The sequence below is a fragment of the Tupaia chinensis genome, unplaced genomic scaffold, assembly GCF_000334495.1.
Source record: "Tupaia chinensis unplaced genomic scaffold, TupChi_1.0 Scaffold000632_1, whole genome shotgun sequence".
Lineage (NCBI taxonomy): Eukaryota > Metazoa > Chordata > Mammalia > Scandentia > Tupaiidae > Tupaia > Tupaia belangeri.
In genome coordinates, this window is record NW_006160152.1 from 368,343 (window position 1) to 395,033 (window position 26,691).

Here is a 26,691-nt window from a genome sequence, read left to right on the forward strand (position 1 = left end):
TTTGCTATAGGGCACGTGCACTCACCAGACAGACAGAGACAGAGAGCGAGAAATCACCCCCCAGGGGGGATGGTCACGCCGCAATCCCTTCTCCCCCATTCTCCTCTCTGGATCTTGGGTACACACGCACACATGCCTGGCGTGAGTTTTAAGCTACCGGGTCCGGGACTCAAACCGTGGTCGACTACATGGGAGTCCAGTGACATAGCCATTACGCCAACTGCTGCTCCCTTTTCTTTCTTTCTTTTCCTTTTTTTTTTTTTAAAGTGTCCTGACCACTTCCCTCTCTACCCCGTTTTAAAATACAGTGGGGGCTGGCAGATGGTGTGGTGGTTAAGGTGCTGGCTGATTGTGGTTCGAGTCCCAGACCTGGCAGTTGTTTTCTCACTTTCCTTCTCTTTCTCTCTGGTGAGTACATGTGCCCTATAGCAAATTAAAATAATAGTACTAAATTAAATCTTAAAAAAAAAATACTGTGTATTGGGCTGGTTCCATGGCCTGGCAGTTAAGGCAGCCAGATCCCACATGGCTGACTATGTGGTTTGAATCCTGGACCAGGTGGTTCGAGGACTGTGCTAGGCATGTGTGCCCAAAGCCCTGAGAGGATGGGGTGACGGAGGGGAAGGGACTACAAGGGCATGACCGTGGCCCATGGGGGATGCTTTCTCTTCTCCCTTCCTTTCTCTAGTGAGTTCACATTACCTCTAATAAAGAAACGAAATGAGGGGACCAGCAGTTGGCGTAATGGCTATGTCGCTGGACTCCCATGTAGTCGACCGCAGTTCGAGTCCCGGACCCGGTGGCTTAAAACTCATCCTGGGCGCGTGTGCGTGCGTGCCCAAGATCCCGAGAGGAGAATGGAGGAGAAGGGATTGTGGCGTGGCCATCCCCCCTGGGGGGGTGATTTCTCGCTTTCTGTCTCTCTGTCTCTGTCTCGCGAGCACACGCACCCTGTAGCAAAAACCTCTCCAAAAAGAAAAAGAAATGATATGAAATATAGCATATTAACAGAAACTTTGGGGGCCAGCAAGTGGTGTAGTGATTAAGACGCTGACTCTCATGTGGCTGAGCGGGGTTCGAGTCCTAGACCCAGAGGCTTAAAACTCACACCGGGGACACGTGCATGTGTGGCTGAAATCCCAAGAAGAGAATGGAGGAGAAGGGATTGCAGTGTGGCTATTCCCCCTGGAGGGTGATTTCTCACTTTCCTTCTCTCTCTCTTTTTCTCTCTCTCCAGCAAGCACACATGCCCTGTGACAAAAACCTACAACAAAACAAAACAAAAAAACCTTGGTGATGAAGGAAGGCCAATAGGTCAAGGTTGATCGTTATTAAAAAGATAGTTTGGGGACCAGCAGTTAGCGTAATGGCTGTGTTGCTGGACTCCCATGTAGTCGACCGCGGTTCGAGTTCCTGGACCCGGTGGCTTAAACTCTCCCGGGCACATGTGCGTGCATGCCCAAGATCCCCAGAGGAGAATGGAGGGAAAGGGATTGCGACGTGGCCATCCCCGCGGTGGGTGATTTCTTGCTTTCTGTCTCTCTGTCTCCCTGGCAAGCGCACGCACCCTGTAGTGAAAAATCTCTCCCCTCCACAAAAAAATAGTTTGTGGGGCTGACAGGTGGTGTGGTGGTGAAGGCGCTAGACTCCCACCTGTGCTGAATGCAGTTCGAATCCTGGACCTGGTGGCTTCCTTTCTCACTTTCTCCTCTGTTTCTGGTATGGCACGTGCCCTATAGCAACATTAAAATAATAATATATTAAATGAATAATTCTTTTTTAAAAAAATTTTTGAGAGATTTTTGCTATAGGGCGCGTGTGCTCGCCAGACAGACAGAGACAGAGAGACAGAAAGCGAGAAATCACTCCCCAGGGGGGATGGCCACCCCACAATCCCTTCTCCTCCATTCTCCTCTCGGGATCTTGGGCACGCACGCACATGCGCCCGGCATGAGTTTTAAGCCACCGGGTCCGGGGCACGAATCGCGGTCGACTACGTGGGAGTCCAGTGACATAGCCATTACACTAACCGCTGGTCCCAAAATGAATAATTCTTTTTAAAAAGGAAAGAGTTTGTGACGGTCCTCAGGAGGAGGAGGCTGCCAGGGGGCCATGTGGGACAGCACCAGGGTGGGTGGGCCAGGAGACAGTGCGGGGAACGCATGAACAGACTGTGGGGATGGACAGGCAAGCTGAGGCAGGCAGACCAAGGATTGGCTATTTTGATCATTGCTGGTGGGCTCAGGGACTGTCCCTGCTGTCTGGTACCCGGACCTGGGGTGACTTAGGCAGGTAGATAGCAGCCGGGAAGGTAGTGGTAATTGCGGTGTAGACTCTGGGGTGGCCGGTGTGCATTTGGAGACGCACACTTGCTGTGAGCTGTTTAGTGTTTCTAGGAATTGGCCCGCCCTGGGAGGAGCCATTCCTCCTCGGTCACCTAGGCTCCAGATGTCAAAGCATCAGAAAACAGAGTTGGTGCCAGCAGGTGGCAGGGAGGTTAAGGTGTTGGACTCCCACATGGTCAATCGTGCTTCGAGTCCTGGACCCAGAGGCTTGAAAATCATGCCGAGTGCGTGTGCGCCCAAAATCCCAGGAGGAGATGGCCACGTGGCCATCTCCCCGGGGGATGATTTCTTTTTTTTTCTCTCTGGTGAGCAGACGCGTCCTATGGCGAAAACCTTAAAAACCAAGGAAGCCCAGGCACCAACCGTGTCATTATCAAGGGATGTTTGTGACGAGCATGATGTCGGAAGCCCAAAGTTCATTCGAGGGCGTACGAGTGGAGCATTCAAACTCGGAGAACTTGGCATTGCTTGGTTAGAGCCAAGGCAGCGGATCTGCTTCGTCCTTGGGTAGACGCTTGTTTATCTGAACTCCGAGCTAACAGCTATTCGTTTGGAATCGGCTTACCTGTTTTTCCACATTTGGACAGAGCTACGCATTTGCCAGGAAGAAGGGTCCAGTAACACCCTGTACGACTCTCCGAGGACAGGGCACTGTGCATGATTCATTTCTGCCTCCGCCCCCCCCCTCCACCGCACTGCTCAATGCAAGTTTGACTTACGTTGTAAAACGGTCCGTTAACAGAGGAGTCGTGATTTATCTAAATTCTGTATACTGTCACTTATATATGCAGATGGGTGTTGTTATTGCACTGGGAGCTCGGTCTGAATTGAGCAATGTGGCCATCCCAGGGCATGCAGGGACCCTGAGCTTGCTCAAGGACCAGTGTATAACACTGTAGTAGACTCTCAAGTCAACCTGCGGCCATACTTCACATGCACGCATTATATGCATTCTGTGTGCACGTATGTGAGGGTAGGGCTGTGTGTGTATATGAAATCAAATGCAGGACCAACAGATGATGTCATGGTTAGATCACTGGACTCCCACGTAGTAGACCATGGTTCGAGTCCCGGACCCAGCAACTTAAAAACTCATGTTGGGGGACCAGCAGTTGACGTAATGGCTATGTCACTGGACTCCCATGTAGTCGACCGTGGTTCGCGTCCTGAACCTGGTGGCTTAAAACTCACACTGGGGGGAACCAGCAGTTAGCATAATGGCTATGTCGCTGGACTCCCATGTAGTCGACAGCGGTTTGTGTCCCGGACCCGGTGGCTTAGAACTCACGCCGGGCGCGTGTGCGTGCGTGCCCAAGATCTCGAGAGGAGAATGGAGGAGAAGGGATTGCGGCGTGACCATCCCCCCTGGGGGGTGATTTCTTGCTTTCTGTCTCTCTGTCTCTCTCTGTCTGTCTGGCAAGCACATGCGCCCTATAGCAAAAACCTCTCCAAAATAAAACAAAACAGAACAGAACTCATGTTGGGCACATATGCGTGTGTACCCAAAATCCCAGGAGGAGAATGGAGGAGAAGGGATTGCGGCGTGACCATCCCCCCTGGGGGGTGATTTCTTGCTTTCTGTCTCTCTGTCTCTCTCTGTCTGTCTGGCAAGCACATGCGCCCTATAGCAAAAATCTCTCCCCAAATTTATTTTTAAATGCGATATTGTAATGTAACACGTGGATATATGATACACTATTTTGTTAAAGAAAATACTGGCAAAAACCACCAACACATCAATCCAGCCCCGCTGCAACACATATTCGCTCTTCTCCTTCCTGTATCCCACTTCAATAAAGTGGCTTCCACGGAGGTTACAAAATCGTTCAGTGTTCGATGGGTCCACAGTTATGACATGTTGACTTTGCAATATACCGCTTTAATGATGTGTTAAAGACATAGCGATCCTTGGACGAGACTCCCAGTGTTGCTGTTTTATAACTATCTGCTGGCACGTTAAAACCAAGCTCTGGTAAGAAAGCTGATTGCTACAGATCTAGCGTTAGCCAAAGGACTGTGGGCACTGTGATCAGCACACACAGAAATAAACTGGACGTGAATACCCAGAGGCTTCTCAAACTCGGAAAGAATAGTTTGCAAGGATCCTGGGTGAAGAGTTTGAGAATGAATTTTTGGAGAATTCTTGGTGCAAACACAGTCTCTATAGCAATTCCCCATTCTCTGGCGACCTCAGACTGGGCCCTCAGTGGACATTCCTGCATCTACAATGAGCCAAAGGCAGAAGTGAATAATTACTGGGTCCAGCAGGTGGCAGGGTGGTTAAGCTGCTGGGCTCCCATGTGGCCGACTGCAGTTCAAGTCCCAGACCTGGTGGCTTGAAAACCATACTGAGTGCGTGTGTGGCCAAAATCCCAGGAGGAGAATGGAGAAGGGATTGCAGCATGGCCATTCCCGCTTGGGGGTGATTTCTCATTTTCTCTCTCATCATCTCTGTAAGTAAACACATACACCCTATGGCAAAAACCTTAAAAAATGTAGAAATTGGAAAGGGAGGGTAAAGGAGAGATGGATGTAGGAAAGAAGAAAAAGAATAAATACAGACACAAGAGAAAGAGAGAGAGGCAACCAGCAGTTAGCATAATGGCTATGTCGCTGGACTCCCACGTAGTTGACTGCGGTTCGCGTCCCGGACCCGGTGGCTTAAAACTCACGCCGGGCGTGTGTGTGCGTGCCCAAGATCCCGAGAGGAGAATGGAGGAGAAGGGATTGCAGTGTGGCCATCCCCCCTGGGGGGTGATTTCTCGCTTTCTGTCTCTATGTCCCTCTCTCTGTCTGGCAAGCGCACGCGCCCTATAGTGAAAACCTCTCCAAAAAAAAAAGAGAGAGACAGAATAACCAAAAGCGAGGAGGAGGAGGAGGAGAGCATTTGGGGAGGGGAGGGAGGGAGCGGCTGTAAATACAGATGAAGCTCCATGTTACCTCCTCTTCACTCACCTCCACTGTGTAGTCTGATTCCTAACAGGCCACAGCTTGATACTGGTCTGTGGCCCAGGGGTTGGGGACACAACTCTAGAGGGTGGGAGATAAGCTCTATGATGCTTTTTTTTTTTTTTTTTTTTTTTTTTTAAGAGGTTTTTGCTGTAGGGTGCATGCACTCGCCAGACAGAGACAGAGAGACAAAGTGAGGAATGACCCCTAGGGGGGGATGGCCACTTCTCCTCCATTCTCCTCTTGGGATCTTGGGCATGCACGTACATGCCCGGCATGAGTTTAAGCCACCAGGTCCGGGACTCAAACCGCGGTCGGCTACATGGGAGTCCAGCAACATAGCCATTACGCCATCTGCTGGTCCTTAAAATAAATTATAAAGAAAGAAGTAAAGTATTGTTAAGAATAAAAAAAGAATCAGGACCAGCAGTTGGCATAATGACTATGTCACTGGACTCCCATGTAGCCAACTGCGATTCAAGTCCCAGACCCGGTGGCTTAAGCTCATGCTGGGTGTGTGTGCGTATGTGCCCAAGATCCCGAGAGGAGAATGGAGGAGAAGGGATGGCGACAAGGCCATCCCCCCACGGGTGATTTCTCTTTCTCTGTCTCTCCGGCGAGCACACACACTCTATAGCAAAAATCTCTCTTAAAAAAATATTATTTATGGGACCAGCAGTTAGCGTAATGGCTATGTCGCTGGACTCCCATGTAGTCAACAGTGGTTCGCGTCCCAGACCTGGTGGCTTTAAAGTCATGCCGGGCGCGTGTGTATACGTGCCCAAGATCCCGAGAGGAGAATGGAGGAGAAGGGATTGCGGTGTGACCATTCCCTCTGGGGGGTGATTTCTCGCTTTCTGTCTCTCTGTCTCTCTGTCTGTCTGTCTGGTGAGCACACGCGCCCTATAGCGAAAACCTCTCCAAAAAAATTATTTATTATTATTTTTTAATTGGACCAGAGAGAGGGACAGAGAGAGAGAGAGAGAGAGAGAGAGAAAGTGAGAAGGCAAGCCACCAGGTCTAGGACTGAAACCGTATTCAGCACATGGCAGTCCGGTACCTTAACTACCAGGCCACCTGCTGGCCCCAGCCCTATGACAATTTAAGGATCCTCTGTATCAGTGGCATGGGACATGCAGGGTACTCTCTTGCAAAGGAAGGACATTTTATTAGCTCTCACTTCCTCTACCACTTAGAATGAATAACTATAGGTGGTGAGCCCCTTAGCCCCTGGAGGCAACCCCAGGAGAATCATTCTCAGAGATGGGATGGAGGACTCAGCCCGAAGGAACCAGTGACATATGAATGGCACCTGTGGTGTGAGTCCCTTTCCTCCTCTCTAAGTAGGGAGTGTCTAGGGCAATTCTCCAATCCCTATCCTACCATTTCCTCTTGGGTGTCGGAGAGGCGGGCAGATGTCTTTTTTTTTTTTTTTTTGGAGAGATTTTCACTGTAGGGCGCGTGCGCTCGCCAGACAGACAGAGAGAGACACAGAGACAGAAAGCGGGAAATCACCCCCCAAGGGGGATGGTCACGCCGCAATCCCTTCTCCTCCATTCTCCTCTCGGGATCTTGGGCACGCACACACACGCGCCCGGTGTGAGTTTTAAGCCACCAGGTCCGGGACACGAACCGCGGTCAACTATATGGGAGTCCAGCGACATAGCCATTACGCTAACTGCTGGTTCCCCAGATGTCTTTTTTCATTCACAGGCTCTAGACCTAGAGAGAGAACGTGTAGGGCCCCAGAGCTGGCAATCCACACAGCAGCCTTACCTGTTTCTGCGCCTGGCTCAGGTGATAAAAGATCCTGGATCTTGAGCCTGCACCAGGTGCTGAAATAGGATGGCACTGTGGGCATGAAGTGGCCAAAGGGTGAGAGCATTTTGCATGTGTATGGTGGGTTGCGATGGTTAGTCTTATTACTTTTTATTTTTGTATTTTTTTGAGGTTTTTGCTATAGGGTGTGTACGCACGTCAGAAAAAGAGAGACGGAAAGCGAGATATCACCCCCAGGGGGGGATGGCCACGCCGCAATCCCTTCTCCTCCATCCTTCTCTCGGGATCTTGGGCACGCATGCACACGTGCCTGGCGTGAGTTTAAGCCACTGGGTCCGGGACTTGAACCGCGGTCAACTACATGGGCGTTCAGCTACATAGCCATTATGCTAACTGCTGGTCCCATCTTATTTATCTTAGGTTTTTGCAATGGGTGTGCACGCTCACTGGAGAGAGACAGAGAGACGCAAAGTGAGAAATGGCCACACCGCAATGCCTTCTCTTCTGTTCTTGTCCTGGGATTTCTGGGATGCACACACATGTGCCTGGTGGGATTTTTAGGCTGTCGGGTCCAGGATTTGAAGTGCTGTAGGCCACGTGGGAGTCCAGTGCTTTTACCACCATGCCACTGTTGGCCCCTGTGATGGTCAATTTTGTGTGTTACCTTGTCTATGCCTTTAGCTGGTAAAACTCTGAGCCCGTCTGTGAAGGTGTTTTGGGAGATTAGTACTCGAGTGAGAACTCGGTGATGAAGACCGGCCCTTACTGGTGTGGGTGGGCACCACCATTTGATCTGTTAAGGGCCTGAAAAGAACGAAGAAGCAGAGGAAGGGTGAATTCTTTCTCTCTGCAAAGCTGGGACATTCCCCTTCTCCTGCCCTCAGATGTCAGAACTCCTGGCTCTCAGGGCTGCAGCTGGACCAGGACTTACTCCATTGGCTCCCCTGGCTCTCAGGCCTGCCCATTTGGACTGAACTGTATCTCTGGCCTTCCTGAGACCTCAGCTTGCAGACAGCAGATCATGGGCTATTGCAGGAGGTGACACATCTCTCATGAATGTCTCTGTGCTTACTACTCTCAGGTGTCCCACTGAAACCCACCATCACACTGCAGAGGAGCAAGCGACCCTCAGAGAGGCCATCCAGAGGTGCTCTGGCCAATAGCCCTGGCTGAGGTAAGACTGGCAGCCATACAAGTGCCTGAGCCTTTGGGTAAGTCTAGTCTCTACTTGTACTTCGAGACACCCCAGCAGAAGTGAGCGTCCCCACTGAACTCGCTGTCCAAATCAACCCTGAAGGGCCATTCCAGTCCCAGGGCTTCCTATGGGGTTGATTATGCATGGGGAAAGGATATATGCGTATCCAGGGAGTAGAGAGGGCCCAAGATGTCTATCTGGAAGATTCCAGGATGCATGAGGGCTTGGAAAGTCCATGGGAAATGCATATTACAGTGCAATGCATGGGTTTCAATCTTTTTTTTTTTTTTTTTTGCCTCCTCTCACCAAAATCAACTCATACCTTAGTTCCATTTTTCCACCAATTCCACCAACAAAGTTTGTAAGTCTTGGGTCTGGGGCCAGCAGATGGTGTGGTGGCAAAGGTGCTGGATCCCACATGGCCGTGGTTTGAGTCTTGAGGCCAGTGGCCTGAAATCATGCCAAGTGTGTGTGTATGCAGGCCAAAAATCCCAAGAGGATGACAGAGGAGAAGGGATTGTGGTGTGGCCATTCCCTCTAGGGGGATGATTTCACATTTTCCCTCTCTCTGGTGAACACATGCACCCTTATGGCAAAAATCAAAAACCAAACCAAACCACATCTTGGGTCTGGGCGATATGCCATAGGTAGAAAGAATAGAGAGAGGAGAGAGTACAGGGCTGAGCTCTGGGGTACACCATCCCCAAGCTAGGGAGGGAAGGGAGCCAGCAAAGGTGAGAAAGAAGGAAGATCAAGAGTAAGATGCTGCAGAAGATATGAGAAAAGGGCAAAGAGAGGGTCACTGAGAGCTAGAGAATAGGATCCAGTGGTCCCCAACCTTTTAGGCACCAGGGGCAGATTCCAAGGAAGACAATTTTTCCATGGACTGGGGAAGTGGGGGATGGTTTATGAGAGTAGGCAACCTAGATCCCTCACATGCACAGTTCACAATAGGGTTAACTCATGGTCCTATGGGAATCTAATGCTGCTGCTGATCTGACTGGAGGCGGAGCTCAGGCGGTCATGAGAGCAACGGGGAGTGGCTGTAAATACAGAGGAAGCTGGCTTCCTTGCCTGGGACTCACTTCCTGCTGTGCAGCCAGGTTCCTCTCCTGCCGGATTATACTCTGACTTAGTTATCTGGTGGCCAGGCTGGGGACCCCAGATCTGTGCAATCTGACATCATGCCACTATTGGGCGATAGCCAATAGTTGGGCGAGGTGCTGGAGGGTTCATGCCACTAGGGGGCGGAGACCATGCAAAGGGCTGATGGGCTTAAGCAAAGGTGTGGCCAGCCTTCCTTAGGGTTGAGTACCACTTCCACGGTCATACAGGGAAGGTGACACAAAAGCAGGTCAGCTTATGCTTGCAAGGAGAAAGGTCAGGCCTTTCTCTGAGACCCTTTGCGGAGGGAGATTGCTGCTAAGAGGTTCCAACCTTGACTCTTCTCATGTGTGTCTAGAAGGTCAATCAACAAACCCACAGCAAATCCTGACCTTTCCTTCCTTAGGGCTCCTGCTGTTCTTAGTCCTTCTCTGCCTGGTGGGCCTCCAGGACTGTCTGCCCAGAGGGCTGTGGGTTCCTAAGCAGGACTTTAGTTCTTTCCTGTTCTAGATAATTCTAGAAGTGGTTGGTCCCTGATAGACACCCACTCATCACCTACTGATGGGAAGCTTGTCAATGTCACTTAACAGATTGGAATGGCTGAGGGCCAGCTGGGGATGGAAACAGTACATGAAGGAGTCACGTGCCTGGCGATGGTGCTCAGAGTAACGTGCCAGAGACCAGAACACAGAGCAAGACAGAGATATTTCTACCAGGCCCTAGAGGCAGGTAGGTGATGTTTCTTGAGAACTAACACATACCATGGGTTTCCCAGCAACTGTGGGGTTGTAGGCACCTTGCTGTCTGTTCAGCAAATCACCTTTATTGAAATTCCTGGGTGTTGCTCCAACCTAAACAGGAAGCTCTGATTCCGGGAGCAGATGGGACCCTCCCATCCCTAGCTACAGCCCCCCTGCTTCATGGCTGGTCAAGCTGTGAGGGTAGTATCCTGGTTGTATCCCTAGCCCTGGGAGGTGGGCAGGGCCAGGATGCACCCTCATACCTGCCGGAGGAAGGACACCGTCACCAGAGGTGTGGGGGGGAAACAGTCGGAGCAGGTGCTCGTTCTGGAACAGCCCACGCTCCGTCCAAGGCCTCTGCCGTGGCTGGTCTGGGTCAGACACACAGGCTCACACACAGCTGCCAGGCCTTCCGGTCCCCACCCAGGGTCTTCCAACCACACACAGATGAGGCCTAGGACAGAGTGATTTATTAGCCCCCCCCCCTTGGGGACACGCAGCCACTCGCCAGGACTGCATTTACCAGTGACCCCTGACCTTGCCCACAGCTGTGGTCAGTTCACAGCAGCGAGAGCCCAGGCCAGCTAGGTGACCCCTGAGGCAGGAGGTCCCCAGTTCCCTCCCAGCAGCCCCTGAGGGCTGGCTTTCAGCCTTGACTTCACAGACAGCTTACACATGTTACGGAAAAACATTTTATTACACATTTTCAGCTTGCTTCCAATGAAATGACTAATTTGTCATGGTTAACAGTGTCCAATGTATATATCTTCTGGGCTTTTTTTTTTTTTTTTTTCCTTTCCCTTCCAAACCAGCACCCACAACTAAAATACCATGGCTACAGTACCTAATGGAAGTTACCTAGCAGAAAATATATACACTTGACTCTGAAATGAAAAACAAGACGAGCAATGATAATACTGCCGTGGAGGCTCTTTTTCTGTTCGGAGAATATCAAGCCATGGTCAACCAAGAGGGTTTCATTTTGCACCAATAAAACATAGCACCGTAGGAGCGGATGGGACAGTACTTGAATGACAGACAGTACAGGGAATTGTTCCAAGGCAGAGGTGTCACTGGGAGCTCAGAGGGTCAGTGTGTCTCGACAAAGTAGAACAAGAAATGTTCTGAGGGCGGGACAGTGGTTGTCACTGGACTCCCACATGGCCGACCCTGGTTCGAGTCCCGGACCCGGCGGCTTGAAAATTCACGCTGGGCACGTGCATGCCCGCCCAGAATCTCCAAAGGAGAATGGAGAAGGGATTGCAATGTTCCCTGGGGTAGGGGGAAGGGAGTTCTCACTTTCCCTCTGTTTCTAACTGGTGTGTGCATGTACCCTATGGGGGGGGAAAAAAAAAAACCCTTAAAGTTCTGATGGGCTTCACTAACAGAAATTATTGCTGGTGTCACAGCCTGAAGGCAGGCTGTGGGGTTTTGGGGGTGACAATGCTAGCCTGAGCTGGATGAGCTCAGGGAGCCCAGACTTTGGGGACCCAAGGGGTGTTTAACAATGACCAGGTCAGTCGCTGGCAGGCTGAGGGCAGGGGGGACTCAGAAGCACCAGGGTCACTTACAAGTCCTTGCTCAGCTTGGGTGGGCCGCAGGGGCCCTGGAGATGAGCAGGCCAGGCCTCCATGACTCCTAAAGGCTAATGTCCTTTGAGGCGTTAAAATGGAAGCCCAGCTTGCCAAGAATTTGAGGGGTTTGTAGAAACGGGGGTTCAAGAGGCCTGGCCTGAGCTGGGGAGCACAATGTTTGCATAGGCCCTGGGGAAGTGGCTGCTGGGCTCGCCTGCAGCACAGGCCTGCTCTGTCCTGACATGGGCTGTCCCTTCCACAGCACACCTAGAAAGTTCTAGAAAGTTCTAGAAAGTTCTCAATGCTGCTCGCCGGTTCAAGTGAAATGAACACAGTCCCCGCTATCCTGACGACTCATCTGCCTTTGGGATATTACAAAAAATAAGCCCGTAAGACAGTAGGAAAGGTAAGATTTTTGTTTTCCTTCCTTTCTGAGTTAAGCTAACCTTAACATTGTGATTTTAAAAACTTTAAAAAAAACCCAGAAACCTAAGCTCAGCACCAATAAGATCAAGAAGCGCCTGGAGGTGATCCCAAGTGAGACCCTCTGTCTAAAATAAGGGAGGGGGGGAGAGAGGTTTTGTTTCTGGTAAAGTCAGAAAACGTAAGCACCATGAAAGGCCCACCAAGTCGGTGGGCAAAACAGGCCTCCTGGCACCTAGGGTCCCTGCTCCTGGGGCTGGAAAAGAACCTCTGCCTTCTATGTTCTCAGGCCCCTCTGGCCATCTCCCTGGGCTGCTGGAGAGGGGTGAGGGTGTGGCAGAAGGCAAGACCACCTTTCTGCCTTTGAGATCATCCTTGTCCCCACAAGGAGGTAAGTCAATAATACCAGCTGTGTTCAGGGGCATGGTTGGGAAGTCTGGGTGGGTGTGCAGTGGTCCCAGCCACACCGGGGTGAGTGGCCCCTGGGGGGCCAGCTGCTGTCTGCCAGGACAAGGAAACATCACCCACACAGAAACTTCAGTGTCCTCAGAGACCCAACCTGTAATGACCCAACCTGTAACTTCAGATACAAGGTGGATGGAACGCCACCACCATGACTAGGCATCTAAGAATGGCCGGCTAGGGTAGCCGTCTCCTGAAGGCAGAGAGGGAGGTCCACACAGGGCCCATGAAGCCTCCCTGAGCTCACCTTTGTGCTGAGAAGTAATCTCATCGCCACAAAGAACACATGTCCGCTTTCACAACACCCTAAAGGCTGGCTCTTCTGGTTCCTTCCGTGGTGCACAGCAGAGCCCTGAAAATCAGATGCCTTGGGGCCAGTGGGTGGCATGGTAGTTAAGGCACTGGACTCCCACATGGCCAACCAGGGTTTGCATCCCAGACCCGGTGGTGTAAAAAAAAATCACATGCCGGGTGCATGCATGCATGCAAAACCCCAAGAGGAGAATGGACAAGGGATTGCAGAGTGACCATCCCCCCCAGGGGGATGATTTCTCACTTTCCCTCTCTGGTGAGTGCACACATCCTATATGGGAAGAAAATGCCTCCACCAACCCAGACCCTTCTGGAACCTTCTGGAATATTCTCCCTATGCAGGTGGCTTGGAGAACGATTGGGTTGTCGGAAAAGTCATAACTTTTCCGACAACCCAATAGCAAGTACTGCATCCTCCTTGGCTTCTGCAGGGCAGCCTCTCAGGGCCAAGACTTCCTAGGCAAGGCCCAGGGGGTAGAGATTACGGCAGCAGAGAGGGTCAGAGAAGCAAAGGCCTGGTCTTTGTGTCATCCAGAGGAGGAGTGAGAGGAACAGGGGTACTGGTAACCCAGCCCTGTCCGGAGCAGCTCACTGACATTTCTCCTTCCAGCCAGGGGTGTCGCTGGCTTTCAGAATAAAGCCTCTTCCACCACCAAGCGTGTCCTTTGCAAGACAATCCCTCAAGCACTGGGAATTCAACTGTCAAGCCCGTTAGAAGCACCGAGGGCCGTCTCCTCTTTTGACATCTGTCTATCAGAGGGGTTCTCCTTTAAGGTACACAGAACCTTGGGGGAAAAAATGACGATTTTGTGATTCGGCCTAATCGTCCTTTTCCGTAGAAAGCCATCCGGTGGCTGACATCAATATATTAAGGGAGAACATCATTCATGGCAAGCGTCAAGTCCACGTTCAAGGTCTAGGTGGTGGGCTTCTCGGGGAGGGTGGCAGTGTGCTTTTAGGGAGGTCCCGGCTGCGGAGTGGGTGGGCTTTTCCCTCGCTGAACGCCAGGTGCCGCGGACCTCGGGTCTGAGTGACCGCTGGGCGCGCGTCAGGAGCTCGGTGGCGCTGGTGGCGGCTGGCGCATCTTGTTGGCGTAGAAGTCCCTGCAGGTCTCGCAGCAGCGCTGGTACCACCGCATGTCCTGACAGAGGTTCTTTTCTCGGATGACCCGGCAGTACACCGTCCATTGGTCCCGGGTGCATTTGTAGGTCAGGGCAGCTAAGGGGGTGATAGGGGACAGTTGGGGATGACGTGAAGATGGATGCACAGGCTGATGGGACCATGTGCCTACAGGGGGTGCACCCCAGTGTCTAACCCAACCACCTACTGAGAAGGTGGTCTGGCTGCCTGATTTAGGGGGTCGGGCACTGCCCATGCCACTTCTGAGCTAAGTGGGTGTTATCTTACAGAGAAGGACAGCGTTGCAGTTGGCATCCTATAAAACAGGATGTTGGGAATAGCAGGTGGCGGGTGGTTAAGATGTTGGACTCTCACGTGGCCCACTGTGGTTCGAGTCCCGAACCCGGTGGCTTGAAACTCATACCAGGTGCATGGCCAAGATCACAAGAGGAGAATGGAGGAGATTGCAGTGTGGCCGTCACCCCCTAGGGGGTGACTTCTCACTTGTTGTCTCTGCTCCCCATGTCATCCTGCTCAGACAGAGGCAAACACAAAAGAACAAGTGGCCCAAGTCTCCTCAGGGTCTCCGTGGTATGGAAAGAAGGCCTCATTCAAGGGCGGCATCTGGAAGGCCCAAGCAGCCCAGGGCTTGCCAAACCACAGGGTTTGTAAGTACCAGGGGCTGCTTAGAACCCCCTCCACCTGGGTGGAGCCCAGGGAGGAAGGGGAATTAAGTAGAAAATCTTTCTCAAGGTGGTTGTTTTTGGAGAGGTTTTTCGATATAGGGTGCGTGCGCTAGCCAGAGAGGCAGAGACAAAGTGAGAAATCACCCCCCCCGGGGGGGATGGTCACGCCACAATCACTTCTCCTCTCAGGATCTTGGGCACGCTGGGCGTGAGTTTAAGCCACCGGGTCCAGGACTCAAACCACAGTCGACTACATGGAAGTCCAGCAACATAGCCATTACGCTAACTGCTGGTCCCTCCCAGGGTTTTCTTAAGAGAGATTTTTGCTATAGGGTGAGTGTATAAGCCAGAGACAGAAAGTGAGAAATCATCCCCTAGAGGGGATGGCCACGCCGCAATCCCTTCTCCTCCATTTGCCTCTCGGGATCTTGGGCACGCACACACATTCACCCAGTATAATTTTAAAGCCACCGGGTCTGGGACTCGAACTGCAGTCAATGATGTGGGAGTCTAGTGATGTAACTGTTACGCCATCTACTGGTCATTCCCAGGGATTTTTATTTGGAAAAGCATAAACTCTGTTAAAAGGAATCATCAAGGAACCAGCAGTTAGCATAATGGCTATGTCACTGGACTCCCATGTAGCCGACCGCAGTTCGAGTCCTGGACCCGGTGGCTTAAACTCATGCTGGGTGTGTGTGCGTGCGTGCCCAAGATCCTGAGAGGAGAATGGAGGAGAAGGGATTGCATGATGTGGCCATTCCCCTGGGGGGTGATTTCTTGCTTTCTGTCTGTCTGTCTGGCGAGCGCATGTACCCTATAGCAACAAATCCTCTCAAAAAAAAAAAAAAAGCAATCAAGTCACTGCTAAAACTATTAAATAATCCCCTTCTTGGACCACCCCAGGCCTAAGACACCACCGTACACTCGGACGTCTGCTTCCATCCACTGTGGTATTTGTTTCTTGGCATTGGCCTAAGGAGGACTCCATGGAGAAGCACCTCCCCTTTCCTGCTCTCTGGCATCCTGAGAAGCTCGAGGACCCTCCCCCGTAGGACCCTCCAGGTACCATGTTCAAGACTGCAGTCAGCAACCGCCCCTCTCATGACCTCCGAAACCTCTTATCTTTTACAAAACTAACAGGTGTCAGCCTTATAAGGCCCACCCAGGGGACTTCCTAGCCTCCAGAACCCCCCACTAGTGGGGACTCGCAAAGCCCAGGGCACTCACCGAGGCGAGGGGAGGTGATGGTGTTCACGTTGATCTTGTCGTTGCAGACCTCCTGGTGACACTGGCGGTAGGCTGCCGGCTTTGAGAGGGTGGGGCACTCGCTGCCATGGCGACCTGTGACCTTGTGCATGCACTGCACCACGCGGGACTGCAGGCCCTTCCCGCAGGTGGATGAGCACTGCGGGACAGACATGGTCTGAGCTGGAACGCAGACAGGGCTGGGACAGTGGTGTGGCCCTGCTAAGTGCTATGATGCAGGGCACTGTCACAGGATGTCTGGGCTACATGTTTGTAGCCCCCCAGAGTCCTGTGTTGGATCCCCAACCCCTGCTGGGATGGATTAAGGCACTGGATTCCTACCTGGCCAACTGTGGTCTGAGTCCCAGTCCTGGCAGCTTGCTTTCTCACTTTCTCAGCTCAAATTGAATAGTAATAATAAATCACTTTTTTTTTTTTTTTTAGTCTGGTCTTTAAGGTTAAGTCATGAGGGTGGGATCCCCTAAATAAGTGGCTTCCTTCTCATGTAGACTGCAGCTTTCAGAAGCTGGCTCTACCTGGCATCCCTGGGGGGCGGGGAGGAGGAGGAGCCGCCTATAGCAAACATTTCTCTCTCACGAAAAGTACACCATAAATTTAATATACTTGAATCATCCCCTACCCTCCACCCTGTGGAAAAATCGTCTTCCATGAAACCAGTCTTTCATGCCAGAAAGGTTGAGGACCACTGTTCTGGTGTTATCCAAAGAGGAACATGCTAGGTACCCGAGTTCATACCCACCTCCTGTCCTCTGAGCTCCCGGGAGCCCTTGGCATTGACCCTCCACTTAGCTGGTCTCTTCCCAAGCAGAGCTGGGCCCACATATACATGTTCTCCATCGGGATCCTCCAGCACCTGCATACTCCCCGATTTTCAGGGCCCCAAGGCACTCTGCAAAGCCTTCATAGTGCAGAGGCTGCCAACCAGCAGCCCCCAGCCTCTCAGGTGGGGAGAGGAGAGCTGAGGCTTGAAACCCTGTCTCCTAAATGCCACGCACAGTGAGGATACCAGGGCTTGCCTGGATCCAGTCCCAGCAGAGACTCTGGTGTCACCAGTGTGACCAAGTGGGCATTGTCTGCTTCCAAAGGGATTTCTGTAAGTCAAGTGAATCCTCTCCTTCCTCGTCTGACATTTTTCACTTTGAACCTTCAGAGAGAAGGTCACTCTGAAAGGACACCAAACGAATGGGAAAGCCACTAGCAGGCCCTTGTGGGGTCTACAGGTATAAACCAGAGCAGGGGCTCTGTCCCCAGCAAGCCAGGCCAGCCCCAGGATCTCTGTTTCCCACCTTGCTCCATGTTCTAAATCACTGGTCCCCATCATTTTTGGCACCAGGGACCAGTTTCATGGAAAACAAGTTTTCCACAGACTGGGCTGAGGGATGGTTTACCTAGATCCCATTCACAATAGGGTTCACGCTCCTATGAGAATCTAATGCACAGCTGATCTGACAAGAGGCGGAGCTCGCTCGGGTGTAACTGAGTGAGCAGGCTGTAAATGCAGAAGAGGGTCAAGCGTAACTGAGCAATGGGGAGTGGCTGTAAATGCAGATGAAGCTTTACTTGCTCACTCACCAGATGCTTATCTTCTGCAGTGCAGCCTGGGTCCTAACAGCCCATGGGCTGCTATTGGTTTGGGGACTGGGGATCTGTGTCCTAGATAAACCCAGCAAAGACTGCTCGTGGCCTGGAGAACTCATCCTGCAATATGTATGCAGATTTCTAGGGTCTATACCAGGCCTCCGGAGCCATCACCAGAGGGTCCATGACATTTGGCAGTGCAGAGATCACACAAGAGGTCCCCACCAATGGGGTGACTTTGAACATGGGACAAGCACCCAAACTACGTGACTTTTGTCTAGGGGTTGCCCTGGAGGAAACAGGCTACAGTTGAGATCTGCTGTATAGAGGTTTTTTTTTTTTTTTGCTATAGGGCACGTGCGCTCGCCAGAGACAGAGACAGACAGACAGAAAGCGAGAAATCACCCCCCAGGGGGGATGGCCATGCCACAATCCCTTCTCCTCTGTTCTTCTCTTGGGATCTTGGGCACGCACGCACACGCGCCCAGCGTGAATTTAAGCCACCGGGTCTGGGACACGAACCGCAGTAGACTACATGGGAGTTCAGTGACATAGCCATTATGCTAACTGCTGGTCCCAATTTTTTTTTTTTAAGAGTGATTTTTGCTATGTGGTACAGGTGCTCACCAGAGAGACAGAAAGTGAGAAATCATCCCCAGCGTGGATGGCCACACTGCAATCCCTTCTCTGTTCTCCTCTTGATATTCTAGACATGCACACACACATGTGCCCAGCATGAGTTTCAAGCCACCACATCTGGGACTTGAACCACGTCGGCCATGTGGGAGTCCAGCAATGTAACCATTACGTCACCTGTTGGTTTCCTGACAAGCTTTTAACAATCCTGATGTAAAGAGCAATAGACTGTTTCAGGGGAGAGAGAGGGACTAGGCATCGGGGTTTTAGAGCTCTTCACATGGTTCAAATGGACAGCCAGAGCCATGGGCCTCTGATGTAACCAGAACTTCCTCCCTGGGCAGGTGGAAAATGCAAAAAGCTCTCTCTCCTTCCGGTGAGGAAGCTGTGTATTGCTATGCAAATCCATGGAATGAGCAAGGGCTTCGGACTGTACCTCCAGGGGGCGGTTATGCTCAAGTATAAGAAAGTGAAGGCTTTCAGTTAGAGGGGCCAGCAGGTGGTATGGAGATTAAGGTGCGGGATCCCACATAGCCAGCTGTGCAGTTTGAGTCCTGAACCTGGCAGCTTGAATATCACACCAGGTGCATGTGTTTGCCTAAACTCCCAACAGGAGAAGGGACCAAAGTGTGACAGTCACCCCCGCCCTGGGTGTGTGTGTGTGTGTGTGTGTGTGTGTGTGAGATTTCTCACTTCCTCTTTCTCTGGCAAGCACACATGCCCTATGGCAGAAATCTTAAATTCTTTTTAGAAAGAGTCAGCTACCTTATATTTAAGAAGAAAACCTACTGGGACCAGCAGATGGTGTAATGGCTATATTGCTGGACTCCCACGTAGTTGACTGCAGCTCAAGTCCTGGACCCAGCAAATTAAAACACTTGCTGGGCATGTGTGTGTGCATGCCCAAAATCCTGAGAGGAGAATGGAAGAGAAGGGGTTGTGGCATGGCCATCCGCCCTGGGGGGTGATTGCTTTCTGTCTCTTTGTCTCTCTGGCGAGTACACACACCCTATAGCAAAAAATAATCTCTGAAAAATAGAATGAAAAAAGAATATAATCTCTCACAGTTTGGGGCAGGATGGGGAGGTGCCCCAATGATGTTGTGGTCAATATTCCATTCTGGAAAATACCATGAACCTGAATGACCTCAATCAAGCCTCATGATGGATTTTTTGGCAATCGCCCAGGAGTTTGGGGGCAAGGGGCAAGACATTTAACTGTCTTTTCCTGTAAACAGGACTTCATAATGAATCATGAATGAGGGACAGCGGGGTAAGAAATGCTTGAAGATGATTAACAAATGCAGACTGGCAATGGTTATCCCAGAGACTGTGAGTCCACAGTCTCCCAGGTCCTGAGACTCTCTGCAAAGCCTTCATACAGCAGAGGCTACTGAGTAGCAGCCCCCTGGGGGATGAGAGGGTAGCTGGCTTCCTCCAGGACACCCCCACCTCACCCACCCGTGAAGGAGAAGGTCCAGGGTCGTAATGCAAGAGCAGTCAGGCCGACACAGAGCAGAGCCACACCTAGGCAGTCAACACAGAGCACAACCATGCTAACAGCGTACGAAGTCACACTGACCCAGGGAAGCCCCACAGCAAGGTGTGCAAAGCCACGCCCACGCAGAGCAAGGTCGCGCCAATGCAATTCAGGGCCACGCTCACACAGCGCGAGGCCGTGCCAATGCAACGCAGAGGCATGCCAACAGTGAGAAGCCAGGTCACTGCGATGCAGGGCCACGCAGGTACGACGCAGGGCCCCGCCTACACAGTGCAAGGTCAGGCCGATGCAATTCAGGGCCACGTCGATGCAGTGCAAGGCCACACTAATGCAACAGAGCCACGCCAATGCAGTGGGAGGCCACACTGACGCAACACAGGGCCACAACAACACAGTGTGAGGTCAGGCCAATGCAACACAGGGCCATGGCAACATAGCATGAGGCCACATGAGGCCATGTGAGTGCAACATAGGGCCACGCCAACATGGCACAGAGCTGGCTAATGCACGAAAAATCAACACAGAGCAAAAGCATATGACAGCTTGTGAATGTCCAGCAACCGAGGCACACACAGACTCATAAAGGCAGCGAGTTAACGCGGGCAGACGGCAGTGCACATGCGTGCTCGGGAAAGCTGCGCCAGGGACTCAGAACACGGGGCTGCTGGCGACGAGGCATAAACAGCAGATTGCACTGTTCAAAATCACTTAGCGGGACCAGCAGATGGCGTAACGGTTACGTCGCTGGACTCCCACGTAGTCAACTACGGTTCGAGTCCTGGACCTGGAGGGTTAAACTCAACGCTGGGCACATGTGTGTGCGTTCCCACATGCCGAGAGGAGAATGAAGGAGGATTGTGGTGTGGCCATCCCTCCTGGGGCTGATTTCTCGCTTTCTCTTTCTGTCTCTCCGGTGACCACACGCGCCATATAGCAAAAACCTCTCAAAACCGCTCAATCAGCCACTTGACCCCACCAAAGCAACAACATCATAGGCTCGACTTTATAATAGCAGAGTGAAAATAGCAATATGTATGAATTAAAATTGTTACAACATATAACTTACACATGAATATGTAATTATTGGGCCACTGAAAAAAAATCATGACACGTTTTGGCCCAGTGTCATAGTGAGTGAGTTGCAGAAGAGGGACAGGACCCTGGACAGACCAGATTCCATCCTCCTGTAGGAATTAGTGGCTGCCCTGGGTGGAGTGTTTTCTTCTCTGGCTCTGTGTAGGCAGTCATGCCCTGTCACAGGCGGGTGTGGAAACTACCTCGACCTGGCTCAGGGCGTGGATCCGGCTGCCAGACCTCGGGAGCACCATGAGAGGCTGCTTTGGCCCTGAAGACAGATGTGACCCCAGACAGGGCCAAGGGGGCTGCAGAGCGCCCTCCTGTAACCCGATCGGGCGTGTAAAACGGTAACACACAGGCGTGCACCGTGCATTCCACCTTGGCCAGCCTCCCCGGTGGCCTCGGCTTTAATTAAGCAGCCATGAGACTGCAGTGTCTCCTTCCAGGCTTTTACAACCCAAGCAAACAGGTCTATAAAAGGTCTATCTGGTCTTGCTTCCAGCTGTTTCACTAATGGGTTGTCTTTCAAGTGGCTCAGTATGGAGGCATTTCATGGGGCTCCCCAGACGCGGGGAACTGAGGCAGACACAGCAGCGGCAATAATTTACTGGGAAAGCTCCCTGCCAGGCAGCCTAGAGTGAGTCTACCCCTTACTGTCCCATCCCCAGCAAGCCCTTCATACCACCACCTGGTGGCCGCTATCAGGGAGAGGCACTTCCTGCCCAAGCTTCCTGGGCAGGGCCAGGGAGCCAGAGACACCTGGGTGGCAGTGTCATTGGAGAAATGATAATGAAATAAAATTCTTTTTTGGAGAGATTTTTGCTGTAAGATGTGTGCACTTACCAGAGAGACACATACAGAGAGAGAGAGAGAGAGAGAGAGAGAAATCACCCCCAGGGGGATGGTCATACCGCAATCCCTTCTCCTCTTGGGATTTTGGGCATGCATGCACGTACACACACCTAGCGTGAATTTTAAGCCACCGGGTCCGGGACTTGAACTGCAGTTGACGACGTGGGAGGTCAGTGATGTAACTAGTATGCCACCTGCTGGCCCCAGAAATAAAATTCTTTTGGCATAAAGAGCAAAAGTTTCATAGGCACAAAGGAGAGAGATTTGATTTGGATTTACTCATGCTTTTTACGGGAATGGTGAAGAAAGAGATCGTCTTCTCAGGGAGGTGACAATTTCCTGCAAGACCAGATTTTCTTTCTCTCTTTTTTTCTCTCTTTCTGTCTCTCTCTCTGCCTCTTTTTGGCGAGTGCACATGCCCTATAGCAAAAACCTCTCAAAACCCCCCCCCAAAAAACCATGAGTCTACAGGATCAACTTCTTCCTCTGTCATTTGAGAAGTGTCCCCTACTCCAAAGTGGCATACACAGACCCTGCATTTAGCGGCTAATAAAAACGACGGCACTGTTTTCTGGAAAGAGCTATCCTGGGAGAGAAGGCAGGTTATTTTTCCAACATAAATGATGCTAGCCCTTAGCACGGATGGATGACGATGCAGTGTGACCCTCTTATGAGACGTCGGTGAGGTTCCGGCCATTGGCCCAGGTCAGGACACAGGGGAAGGGGCTCAATGTGCCCTCCGAGCCCACCCTACCTCCCCAAGGTTTTGCATGAGGAGCTCAGCCATTCCTGGGCACCTTCACCCAGATCAGGGGTACCAGCTCAAGGACAGCTCTTATGGCAAGATCCTGGACTGGCCTGTGGTCACCTCACTGGAAAGATGCTTGCCTTCTGGGACCTAGTGAGGAGGGCTACTTGGCTGCCCAGCATTGGGGACACCCTTTGGAGCTCCCTTGGGCCTCATAGAGGCTGGACTGAGCCCCGGCTCAGCCCCGCACGGTCACACCCTCTGCACCTGCAGCTGCGGCATTTCCCTCCCAGCAACTAGGATTTTAAACGCGTCCCCAGACTCAGGGACGCTGGCTGGTGCCTGGCCTTCTAGCTATTTCCTGAAGAGCCTGGCATGTGCGGAGATTGAGAGGCTGCGGACAGGAAAGAAAGCCATGGGGACTACTTTAAAAATGTAGCGAGGCCATAGGGGCCGGCAGGTGGTGTGGTGGTTGAGGCGCTGGACTCCCACATGGCTGACCATGGTTCAAGTCTTGGGTCTGGTGGCTTATTTTTTCACTCTCCCTTTCTCTCTGACTGTCTCTATCTGGTCAAAAGTACTAATAAATAAAATTAACAATAAATAAACCCTTAAACGAAAATGCAGCGAGGCCTCAAGCCGCCTGTGTTAGCGTGTGGCGGAATGGAAGTGCCGGTGTGGTGTGTCCTTACCTTAGACCAGTCCCCGGTCTTCCACTCGTAGCAGCCTGAGTAGTCCTCGCACACCTCCTCGGCTTTCGGCCGCGTGGACGCGTCGCATTTCCCCTGGGAGTTGGTGCATGTCACGGTTCGCTTCCGTGTCCCTTGGCCACAGTCAGCAGAGCACTGTAAGACACCAAGGGACACATGATCCTGCTCCGTCCCAGGCACGTCCCTCAGAACCATGACATTTCTACTGTGTGTCAGACCCAGGTGGGGATGCAAAGAAGATGCAGAGGGCAGCAGGGGGCGTGGCGGCGAAGGTGCCAAACTCCCACATGGCTGTATGCGGTTCGAGTCCTGGACCCAGTGGCTTGAAAATCACATTGGGTGGACCAGCAATTAGCATAATGGCTATGTCACTGGACTCCCATGTACTCGATAACGGTTCGAGTCCCGGACCCGGTGGCTTAAACTCATGCTGGGCGCGTGTGCGTGCGTGCCCAAGATCCCGAGAGGAGAATGGAGGAGAAAGGATTGCAGCGTGGCCATCCCCCCAGGGGGTGATTTTTTGCTTTCTGTCTGTCTGTCTCTGTCTGTCTGGTGAGCGCGCGCGCCCTATAGCAAAAACCTCTCAAAAAAAAAAAATCACACTGGGCACGTGTGCGTGCGTGCCCAACATCCTGAGAGGAGAAGGAATTGTGGAGTGGCCATCCCCCCTGGGGGGTGATTTCTGGCTTTCTCTCTGTCTCTCTAGTGAGCACACGTACCCTATAGCAAAAATCTCTTAAAAATAAAGAGAGAGAAAGAGAGAGATTATTATGTGAGGGAACTGGAATATGACTGAACTGTGAGGTCTTGGGGGTACATCTGTGATACACAGGACCGCATCCCCAATACCAAGGAATGAAAGCTGGGTATACTGTGTTAGAGTGGCTTCGGCCCCCATGGCAAGCCTTGGCACCCACCTGTGACCACTCAGATGCCTCCCAGATGGACAGGCAGTCCTGGCCTTCGCAGCTCTGCACTGGCGCTGGCCGAGGGCCTGGGCAGTAGAGGGGTCGCGTGGCCACGTAGGTGCCATTCTGCAGCTGGTACACGCAGGTCACCTCCCGATGCTGGCTGCCCTTCTCACAGGTCGCTGAGCAGGGGCTCCACGGGCCTGCCACCCACCTGCCGAGAGGGAAGACAATGAGAGGAGAACGGGGGAGAGGCCAGTTTCCCAGAGGGCCTTCCAAACAGATTACGGAGTCAGGAGTCTGTGGAAGAAGGGAGTTGGCTTCAGAGAGCTTGGCAATCAACCTTGGCAGGAATTGTGGAGAATCAGAGCCGCGGGTGTGATCCGAGTGGTTGTCGGGCTCCATGGACTCCTTGGTGCAGAATGTTTTCTGCACACGGCACCCTATGGCAGACGGAGTTCTTGTTCCAGCACTCCCTCCAAAATCATGCTTTGTTCAACAGGATGTGAGTGAACACAAGGCTGGTCGTGTCCCAGTAGAGGCTTTGAATGTGTGCATGTGATTTGGCTCCGATTCTCTTTGTTTCCTGCCCTCTACCAGAAGAAGAACAAGCCCAAATACAAGGGATGCTCCTACAGTCAGAGCCCTGTCAATTAAGGGATGGTACTACTGTAAGGCACTGAGCTATTGGGGCTATTTGTTACTGTAGCAGTAGCTGACTGATACAACTCATGCTAACAGATCCACCAGTCCCAGTTAAATATACCAGCAACAGGCCCTCCCTGCTTTCCAGAGGGTGAGGGGCCTCCACAGCATTAACTAAAAATCTTAGGGATGGTGAGTTGTGGGCCACAGAATGACAGGCTGTCGAGGTTAGCAGTTTGAAAGGGGTCATACCCTGAAGTCTCCTTCCATGCACCAGGCTCATGCATGTGTCTATGACCCTGGCTGGCTGGGGAAGGGAATGGTGTGAAGACCCTGTTGGGATGCCTTGTCTTTCTTTCACGGAAGAAAAAAAAAAAAAACTTTATTTATTTATTTATTTTAATTTGATTGGGGGTGGGTGGGCGAGAGAGAGAAAGCTGTCAGGTCTGGGACTTGAACTACAGTCAGCCATGTGGGACTCCGGCGCTCTTAACCACCATGCTACCTGCCAGCCCTGAAGAAAAATAAACTTTAAAATATTAAAAAAAAAAAATGGGACCAGCTGTTAGTGTAATGGCTATGTTGCTGAACTCCCATGTAGCTGCCGTGTGTTCGACTGTGGTTCAAGTCCTGGACCCGGTGGCTTAAACTCACACCAGGCACATGTGCGTGCGTGTCCAAGATCCCAAGAGGAGAATGGAGGAGAAGGGATTGCGGCATGGCCATCCCCCCCTGGGGGCTGATTCTCGCTTTCTGTCTCTCTGTCTGTCTTTCTTTCTGGTGAGCACATGCGCCCTATAGCAAAAACCTCTCAAAAAAATAAATAAATAAAGCTGAGTGTGATGGTACATGCCAGTGGTCCCAGCTACTTGGGAGACTGAGGCAGGAAGACTGTGACACAGTGAGATATTTCTATGCCACCACATACACACCCCTCTGGAAGGAGGGCTGGCCGGCCCCACAGTGCAGTGGCTTACTGCCATGAATTGCGATCTAGATCCCTCTCTGCTGGACTACGGTTTGAATCCTGGCCCCGGAGGCTTGAAAAGCCACGCGGACCAGCAGGTAATACAATCTTGTGGCTCTGTACTGCTACATGGCCGACCGCGGTTTGAATCCTGGACCAGGCAGCTTGAAACTCCTGTTGGGTGCACGTGCGTGTGTGCCCAAAATCCTAAGAGGAGAAGGGATTTAGGCATGGCTATTCCCCCTGGAGGGGACTTCTCGCTCTCTCTGTGTCTCTGGCGAGCACGCATGCCCTGTAGCGAAAAATCTCTCTAAAACAAACAAACAAACAAACGAGCAAAATCACACTAGGCACAGGTGTACGAGCGTTCCACATCCAGATGGAGTGGAGGAGACTGGAATTGCGGGATGAGCATACCCCACTGTGTGGGGAGTACTTGCTCTGGCAAGTGCACGCGCCCTTGGCAGGTACATTTTCGCTTTCTCTCTCTCCCCGTCTCTCTCTGGTGAGCACATGCACCCAAGGACAAGAAAGAAAAGAAAGGGGAGAGGGGGGGAGAGGGGAGAGGAGAGGAGAGGAGAGGAGAGGAGAGGAGAGGAGAGGAAAGAAAAAAAACAGATGGCGACCCTTTGCATCTCATGGTCAACTGGAGTTGGCCGCTCTGCTCTGAGAATAATCCCATGCGACTTGACCGTGTGCCCTTCGTGTTCTCTGAAGACACATGGCTGCTTTTATTAAACGGATGGCTGCAGGGGAGGAGGGAGGAGCCACAACCAGGACGTCCTCCCAGGGGACCTCGAGGGACGCGTTCCAGCCGAACGTGAAGTTGCGGCTCACCTTTCTCCATATAAAATTCCAGAATTATGAGCTCTCCTATACGCTGCCCCCCAAAAGTAATATTCCTCACATATTTGTTTTCTCAAAAAGGAAATGAAAATCTAAAGTCCACCGTGCAAAGCGACATGCCAGGCTGTGAATATGAGTTTTTCTGGAAGTGGGTATTTCTGCTCACGGAGGGGCCCAGTCACACTGAGAACGTTCTCTTTTGTATGGTTAATGATGACGACTGTCTTTTTTTTTTTTTTTTTTTTAAAAATTTTTTTTTTTTTTACC

At 51.8% G+C, this 26,691-nt stretch overlaps 1 protein-coding gene and 1 long non-coding RNA gene across 2 annotated transcripts in view; one reads left to right on the forward strand and one right to left on the reverse strand.

Moving 5' to 3' along the window:
• Positions 1 to 8,159: 8,159 nt before the first annotated feature.
• On the forward strand, positions 8,160 to 12,992 carry LOC106736082 (uncharacterized). Its single transcript, XR_001371211.2, has 3 exons — positions 8,160 to 8,247; positions 9,963 to 10,101; positions 11,949 to 12,992. It is a non-coding gene; the product is annotated as an uncharacterized LOC106736082 (long non-coding RNA).
• Positions 12,993 to 13,108: 116 nt separating this feature from the next.
• The window catches only part of ADAMTS17 (ADAM metallopeptidase with thrombospondin type 1 motif 17), a 269,537-nt gene continuing 255,954 nt past the window's right edge, over positions 13,109 to 26,691 (reverse strand). Inside the window, exons 22-25 of the mRNA XM_027776149.1 lie at positions 23,976 to 24,180; positions 23,041 to 23,193; positions 15,919 to 16,096; positions 13,109 to 14,101 (exon numbers count right to left, since the gene is read on the reverse strand). Coding sequence (XP_027631950.1) covers positions 13,932 to 14,101; positions 15,919 to 16,096; positions 23,041 to 23,193; positions 23,976 to 24,180 — 706 coding nt within the window. The 3' untranslated portion in view covers positions 13,109 to 13,931. The remainder of the gene's footprint in view (positions 14,102 to 15,918; positions 16,097 to 23,040; positions 23,194 to 23,975; positions 24,181 to 26,691) is intronic.